The sequence below is a fragment of the Spinacia oleracea genome, chromosome 3 (genome assembly GCF_020520425.1).
Source record: "Spinacia oleracea cultivar Varoflay chromosome 3, BTI_SOV_V1, whole genome shotgun sequence".
NCBI lineage: Eukaryota > Viridiplantae > Streptophyta > Magnoliopsida > Caryophyllales > Amaranthaceae > Spinacia > Spinacia oleracea.
This window is the reverse complement of record NC_079489.1, coordinates 67,310,746-67,319,482: the sequence shown is the minus strand read 5'-3', so window position 1 is coordinate 67,319,482 and position 8,737 is coordinate 67,310,746. Positions and strand designations below refer to the sequence as shown.

At 36.1% G+C, this 8,737-nt stretch overlaps 1 protein-coding gene across 1 annotated transcript; it reads right to left on the bottom strand.

Annotated features, from left to right (window-relative positions):
• Positions 1-7,919: 7,919 nt before the first annotated feature.
• LOC110783477 (uncharacterized mitochondrial protein AtMg00810-like) lies at positions 7,920-8,324 on the bottom strand. Its single transcript, XM_056839211.1, has 2 exons — positions 8,172-8,324; positions 7,920-8,090 (listed from the first exon to the last, which is right to left on the bottom strand). The coding sequence occupies exons 1-2, from the start codon at positions 8,322-8,324 to the stop codon at positions 7,920-7,922; spliced, it is 324 nt and encodes a 107-aa protein (XP_056695189.1).
• Positions 8,325-8,737: the final 413 nt, after the last annotated feature.

The following is an 8,737-nucleotide window of genomic DNA, read 5'->3' as shown; positions in this document are numbered from 1 at the left end:
TCGCTTTTTAGAAGCGGAAAAATTGGCTCTCGTTTGTTCAGAAAACGGAATTTAACTCTCGCTTTTTAGAAGAGGAAAACTTGACTCTCGTTTTTTTAGAAAATGGAAAACTTGTCTCTTATTTTTTAGAAAACGGAAATTTAAATCTCGCTTTTTAGAAGCGGGAAACTTTAATTTGAAAACATAAATTATAAATTTATCGCTCGTTTCTCAGAAATGGAAACCTTTAAGCTTAACACTTGTTTTTTTAGAAAATGAAAAAATTTCGAACTTAACTCTCGTTTTTTAGAAAACGGAAATTTCAAACTTTGGAAATCTTGAGAACTTTTATATATTTCTTAGAACATAGTGGGGATCGTGACTAGTTAGTGGATCACGATTACGTTCTGAAAGGTCGTAGCCTGTTGGTGGGCCAGCGATGCTTGTTATTTATCCTTGAAATGAATCGTCATTTCTCCCACAAGGAAGTTCGTAAGATATGACAATTGACGTGCGGTTGGTACGTAGGCTAAGTGGCCTGAGATTCTAACGAGTTCATTTTCTGTTGTTGTTTTGTTCGGTATCTTTGTGAGCTCTTTTAACATTTCTTGCTCATTTCTTTGCTCGCATTTACTTCTGTGTCCATTGTCTCTTGAAGCACTGATTGAAATTGTGCAAATAGACATATGCAGACTTATCGCCATGCATGTTCGCTGCAGTAGAATGATCGGAGTATTTAGGGGATCGCGACGTTTGGGACGGTACTTGGCCTAACGGGACTTAATTGTTCCCGAGGAGAGTATTCCATAAATACATAATGTATTTTATTCTTTCGCACGTGTGTTCATTTGTCAGACATATGTATATAGTAATCCTCTTACTTTTCTGTACTTATTCTTCATTTATGTCTAATTGAAATCACAATTTTGCGGAAACTTGGGCCTATTTTCGCTGGCCTTGACTTGCTTTGTTTCAAAAAAAAAATCATAACTCACTTTACTAGAATAAACATGATAAACGCGCATTTTAAGTCTTAAAGCCAACGATTTTATTATTTTATCAATCTGGGAAATGGAGAAAACATTTTAAAAGAAACCCGAGTCCTACTAAGTTTAGGTATTCAATCTGAGTTGTCCTAAATAAGCTGAATTATATAAGAGTTTATATTGGAAACATATTAATAATGTTCTAATCAACGACGGCTTTGTCCTTCAGATCCTGTACGGAACAGGTTTACTGGGAGCAAGAATATTTCTCGCGCAGCTTTGCTGGCGTGAGAATATTCTTGCGCTTACTACCTGGAGAGAGAAATTTCTCGTGCTGGTGTTTTAATTCCTGCGGATTTTGGATTCGTTCCTCTTTTCAGATTGGTTTAGGATATGCTTGGTTGGGTTATATAAACAACGACTCGTGTGCTCTTTATTCTTCACCTTTCTTACTTGCTTTCACTTTATTGTTTGAGTAATCTCAAGCCCCCAGTTTTTAGTTTCATCATGTCTTCTTATTCCATGTCTCTTAGGTCTGTTGTAGGGAAATGGTTACGTTCACTTAGTCCCATTGAGAAATATTTGCTAAACAAATATAATTTAGATGCATTCTAAGGTCTGCCACAAATAAAAATTGACTTTAGTTTTCTCCATGCCGCTTTGAATTTCTGGGATTCCGATCACCATGTGTTTGTTTTTAGAAATAATGAGATCGATAGTCCATTTGCCTAACGAATTTGATGCGATACTTGGTCACACGATTAATGTTATTCCTGTCACACCTTCCACGGAAGAGGGTAGCGCTATGATAGGGAAATTATTTGGTCTTGAAGATGATGCGGTTAATGACATACTAGGAGAGAAGAATGTCAATCTCACTAAACTCATTAAATGTTGTAATGAAAATTAATATATGGGCTTTCTGTTTTTTCTTTATGAACTGTTACTTGTTCCACAATATTGATAGCATGTGGGGAGACATTAGGTTGATCCCAATTGTTAGCCAGATGGAGAGCCGTTATTCCATAATGACCATTGTTGTTGCTGAAACCATACTTTCTGCGGATGCTTCGAAAAAGGATGTCAAATCTGAAAATTTTGGAGGAAGCCCCCTACTGTTGCAGGTAATCAATCATTTAATAGAAGTTTTTCAAATTCATATTATTTCTTTTCGAGGTGCTCACAAAAGAATTCTTGCGCCTGAAATAGGGCGCATGACATTTGTTGCGTGTAATCTGTATATACTGTAACTGGTAACTTAATTGACTAGGTGCAGCAACATTTTTTGCGCCAGCGCTTTCGAGCGAGAATTTTCTCGCGCTGGTCCTGGTGCGCGACAATATTATTGCACTCTGTCTCGCGTCGCTTCCTTTTTCCATATTCGTTTTATTTGATTTCACGAATTTTGCGATTAATGGGATTAATTCCTGTACATTTTCAGATCTAGCTTATGGAGCGTTTGAGGTTAGTGGAGGTTACCGAGAATCCTCAAATTTATTGTCCTAAGGCTCTTGGAAGTAGGAAATGTTTGCATCATGGGGAAAATGAGGCCGAATGGCTAACTCTAGGTATTATGAGGCAGTCTGACGGTAAGCGTAAGGGTGATCATCAACGTTTCGATTCTAGACCCTGAAGAGCACCCGTTAAGCGTGTCGTAGTTGTGCCCAATAAGGCAGCGGGGAGTTCTACTAGAAAACGCAGTCTTGAGAAGAGCAAGAAATAGGCGTGGGCAGAGAAGACTCAAACCCCTGTTGCTAAAGTGGTTGAGACCCCGATCATGGTTGCACCTGTTTCAGTTACTATTCCTGTTATCAAGGCTGAGTTGGTGATTGATCTTCAAGCTGCTAGTGTGACTGAGGCCTTGGCTGCTATAGAAGTAAGTATAAAAGAGCCTACTGTTTTCATGGACATTGATGTAGGAGCGTGGGAGAAGCCAGTTGATGCAACTTCTGCGAATGCCGAACTCTACAAGACTTTAATTTCTAATAACGAAGAATTAGAGTGATTCTAGGTGTTAGTGGGGTGTATGTGCCCCTTTTAGTTTTTCGATGTTGGCTTTATAGTTTTTGCACTTGATTTTTTCGTTTGGTTTGCAAACTCATTTGGATTCAATAAGGGTATTTTTATATTTTATTTATTTTCTTTGTCGCTTGTAGACTTAAATAAAATTTTATTTTATTCTTGCCATTGACTGTAGACTTATAAAAATTTTGCAAATTATTTGGACCGAATCCGGGTTGGATTGCCTACGTATCCGCCTTAAGTAACTTAATTTGAAATTAGGTCGCGCGTAGTTCTAGCTAGGAAAATGAATTTCTAGGTGTCGAATCTTAAAAAAATAAGTTTGGATGAAACAATATTGTTAAAATCGGTAAAAATTGCACGAAAAATTTGAAATTGCGTGTATACGTACCCCCAAGTGTTCGGAATATTTCCGTAAGTGTGCGGAAATTATTTTGAACACTTTGGATGGTGGGGTAGAAGAGAAGTGCGGAAGACAAGTGATAAATTCACAAGGAAATTACCTTCTTCAGAAGTGGAATTCGCCGGCAAGTCGAATGATGCAAAGTCCCGAAGAAGACAACGAAGAACCGAAGATCTCAAGAAATTCAAAGAACAGATTCTCCAGAGTTTGAGAGAATTTCAAGAGAGCGGTGTGGAATAAAGTTTGGAATGATGAATTGGGCCGAGTATTTATAGGAAAGAAAGCCTAAAACCGCCTAACTTCCATTCAAACTCTACATCGTACGATCTACAGAAGTTGAAGCGACGATGACACTTGTCATAAATACACAGATTCAAAATGCCCTTTTGAGTTAAATGGCGGGACTTTTGGGCTTCAAAAACCGTCAAGATGCAAATGGATACCCGTTCATTTGAATTAAATCAAACAGTTCTAGAGGAGCATGTTGTTTGGGTGCCCAATTAGCTACCAATAGGGCCTGCTGCCCAAAAGCCCACTTGGCTAAACACAACATAAGCCAATACTCACTAAAGGCTCTTTGCCCTATTTCCAAGTTCCAACGGCTCAAAGCCCATTAGTAATAAATTTCCTAGCTGCATTCATTACACAAACGCTATATATATGTCGCCTTAGCGCATATATCAATGTACGTCCATTTATTTCTTTCACACTTATAATTCTCTAGAGAACTCTCTCTAGATCAAAACCAAGTGCTACTTAGGCATCGGAGGGGCTTTCCTCGGAAACACCCTGAGGCTAGTAATCTTACTCTTTTGCAGGTATATTTAGGCTCTTCACATTCAAATCAAGCTAGATCTTCCACACCAACGAAAGATCCTTCATCCGAACCCCATTATTTTATACCCGAAACATGAATCAAAATTGGACATGATCTGCTATAAAAGTCAGAATTTTATGTATCTTTCTTGAAAACAATTACGGATTTTGCGTCTTCTTGTGACAATTGTGATCATGAGTTAGTCTTAGTTGCCAAAATATGGTTTATGTACCCGGGTGCACAATGCTCACTGTGCACTCTGTTTTACAAAGAACATTTAGTTCAAATACAAAGAACATTTTGTTCAGACCCAAAGAACATATAGCCAATGAACATGTAGTTCAAATCCATAAAACATATAGTTTAAATATTTCACCAGTACATGTACATTGAAATCATTCTCAATGTTCATTAGATTTTCAATAAATGTTCAATAGGGTGCACAATGAGTACTGTGCACCCGGGTGTGTAATCCAAATTGCGCTTAGTTGCAGCTACTCGAATATCTAATGAGGTATTAGGTTATAAAGAGGAATTAGCTTCCGTGTTGAAAAAAAATAACAGTACGGCATCCCACCAACTCTCTTTAGAACAAAAGGTTTGTGTCAACCTTTGTGTTGAGAACCTCCTTTCAAACGATTAGGGTATTGTCGGTATCGGTTTTTTTCCAGTTTTCTGTTTTTTCACAAAACTAAAAACCAAATTATATAAACCACAAAAAGTTATTTTCAATTTTTAAAATTTTACATGATTACTATAAGTATGATCATTATTTTTTAGTTCATGATTCAATGTAAATCATATGACTTATCAAACCAAAAAACAAAAAACTGGAAATTAATAGTGATATCGAACTAGCCCGCCCTCAATATTAACCCCTACGAGACTTTATTGATATATGCTTCAAACGGTTAGTGAGTATACAAAGACTAGTTGCATTTCAAAATATTAGGAGCTCATGACTCCAGACTCCAAAGTAGGCAACTAGTATTAATAATTTGTTCAATCAGAGACAGAAGCATTACACTAATGCTATAACACTTATAAGCCATTAAACTCACCATTTTATGATCCTAATAGTCCTAGGAGTATCAATGCCAACACAATAAAGGTCATCAACTCATCATAACAAAGACATGTATCGTATTGACTTTCTATATTATCTATTTATCAACTTTGACTACATATCAATACTAATATGTGAAGATAAATTTTGTATTTTGAATTATTATTGAGTTAATCTCAATATATATTTTATGATTTTTTATTAACATGTAATTAAAGCTATTCATAGTCTATATTAAAATGGTGTAGAAAGACAAAATGATGTATCTCTATTATATAAGTGAAGAGCTGAGATTATTTTCGTAAATTCACTTTTGGTGTTCCTCTTGGATTACAAAATACCCTCCGCACTTATAGAATCTATTACTATATACTAAAAGAGACACCAGGAATGACAGTATTTTCCTGGTGCGATTTTTTCCCGCCAAAAAATTATTATTTTTTACTTTTTTTAAAAAATTTTACTTTGCATTTTTTTAGGAAACTAAAATAAAAATGAAATAAAATATAATTGAATTACCATTGATAGAATATGCAGTTATTTTGTAAATATTATGTATTAATTATATTCATAATTAATAGCCTCATGTCACGCTATTGTACAACAGATAGTTTGTATATATACTGATGCCCTTCATGTACCGTCCCGCCTCCAGATTGCTGATATTTTTACAAAAGGTCTTCCACGCGTACTTTTTAATGATTTCCGGGACAGTCTTCTTCCGCTTCGACTGCGGGGGTGTGATAGAATATGCAGTTATTTTTTAAATATTGTGTATTAATTAGATTCCTAATTGATAGCCTCATATCACGCTACTGTACAACAGGTAGTTTGTATATATAGTTGACAATACACAATCAATGAAAGTCAGGGGAATTATTTCTCACAACCATAAATGTAACTACGTAGTACATAATATATTATTGGAGGAAAGATGAATTAATATTATTTTCTCCTTTACAATTTGATTTTATTTATGTATTGTTATAACTTTTTTATTAATTTATATAATATTGAAGAATTGATTTCTAATGTTAGTCTAATAACAATACACGGTGAGTACGAATGTTAATTAAAATAATAACAATAAGTGGTAAGTATACAACTATATACAGAGTAATCCTTAACTTTGTACTCCGTATTGTACTAATATGCATATTTAGCTTATGTGGATATTTATTTTATACACTATGAATTCATACTTTTTCATATTCTTTTTACTTTTACGTTTTCCTAATATCACAAGTCTTTTATTTAGATACTATTGAAATAATAAAATATTTTAGTAATAACCGTGCGTTGTACGGGACCTAACCTAGTAGAGAATATAATGATAACTTACCCAATATGAAAGCCTAAAGAAACATTTTAATCAATCTAGCCCCTTAAATAAATCTTTGTCATTTTAATCAATATGTTTATATGCGTTCGGCTCTATCTAAATTATATGTTTCTTATATTCGCATGCATCGCATATACATTACTTCCTCCGTTCCGGAAATATCGCACCATGGTTGACTTTTACTCTTCTAACCATTACTTTGACTATTAATATCTCAAATCGTGTGCAAGTAAAAATTATAAAAAATTAATATTTAGAAAATATATATCGATACTAATCTAATATGACCCCACCTGACTAAAATTTCCTTATATATGAATTACAAAAAATGGTCAAAGTCGCAGTGTGAATAGTGTAAAAAACAAATGGTGCGATATAAACGGAACGGAGGAAGTATATGTTTTACATGTTATTTCAGACGTAAATATAATAACATAAATCTGTTTATTATATTCGCACGCATCGCGTGCATATAAGATTAGTGTATTATAAAACAGAGAAAGTACGTGGTTTGCAAATATCAAACGTGAGTATGGGAGTATTTCCATATTTCACATGTCCTTAGCTTGCAGCTCATCTCCCTCCCCAACTAAAGCCCACAGGCCCATATCTTCTCCTCCTAGCAAACTTGCTCAGGCCCACAGGCCTATAACTTCTTCTCCTTGGGAGGGAGATCTATCAATCTATCATGCATCAGTGGGAAGCATCATTATAGGGCACCCGATTTCTCAGTCTCACGAGTCACAGGAAATTCCTAAGGCCCATGTCTTCTTTGAGTTTTACAATAAATACGAAGTACTATTTATTGGTTATTGTAAAACTTCGTGATTTTGGAGTATTATCATTGATCATATATATAGTAAATACAAGGCACTAGTCCTAAGTGTATTAGGAGTCCTAATGTGTCTATAAGTGTACAATTTATATCTTAAAAGAGGTCTATAATCACACCCCGCAGTCGTAGCGGGAGGAGAATGTACGCTAAGACTGGATTTGAATTCCAAGAATAGTTGTCGTGGTAGGCCTTTCGTGAATATGTCTGCAAATTGATACCGAGTAGGAACATGAAGCACCCGAATCTGACCCAGCGCGACCTTCTCGCGAACAAAATGGATATCCATCTCGACGTGCTTTGTGCGTTGATGTTGAACCGGGTTTCTAGACAAGTAGATTGCACTCACATTATCACAATAAACAATGGTAGCCTGACGTAATGGACAATGTAGCTCCAAAAGTAAATTTCGAAGCCAGCATGCCTCTGAGACAACATTGGCGACACCTCTGTATTCCGCCTCTGCACTCGATCAAGAAAGAGTAGGCTGACGTTTTGACGACCAAGATATTAAATTAAGAAAACAACAATAACCGGAGGTCGACCGACGAGTATCAGGACACCCGCCCCAATTTGCATCAGTATAGGTGATCAAACGTCGTGGTGCGGAAGGATATAAATGTAAACCATGATCAATAGTACCCTGAACATAACGTAAAATTCTCATTAATGCATTTAGATGTTCCTCCCTGGGATCATGCATAAAGACACAAATTTGTTGTACCGCATAAGAAATGTCAGGGCCAGTAAAAGTCAAGTACTGAAGAGCACCTGCTAAGCTGCGGTAAAGAGTAGCATCCGGAACAGGAGGACCGGAGTCTGCACTAAGTTTGGACTTAGTATCTACAGGTGTAGCGACAGACTTACAAGTTCCCATACCTGCACATTCCAAAATTTCTTATGCATACTTTTGTTGTGAGAGGAGCATATGAGTAGAAGTACGATTGCCGGAGATGCCCAAAAAGTAATTTAATGGGCCTAAGTCAGTATTTGGGAATTCTGACTTCAATAATGAAATTAATTGCTCACGTAGAGCATTTGAAGAGCATGTCAGTACTATGTCATTTACGTAAAGTAGTAGATAGGCCGTGTGTTCCCCATGATTAAACACGAGTAGGGACGTGTCACTTTTAGGGCCGATGAATTCAATGCGTGTCAAAAAATGGGCAAGACGTTGATACCAAGCCCGGGGTTCCTGCTTCATACCATAAAGAGACTTTTTTAATAGACATACATAATTTGGAACACGTTTGTCAACAAATTTCGGAGGTTGGTTCATATAAACGGTCT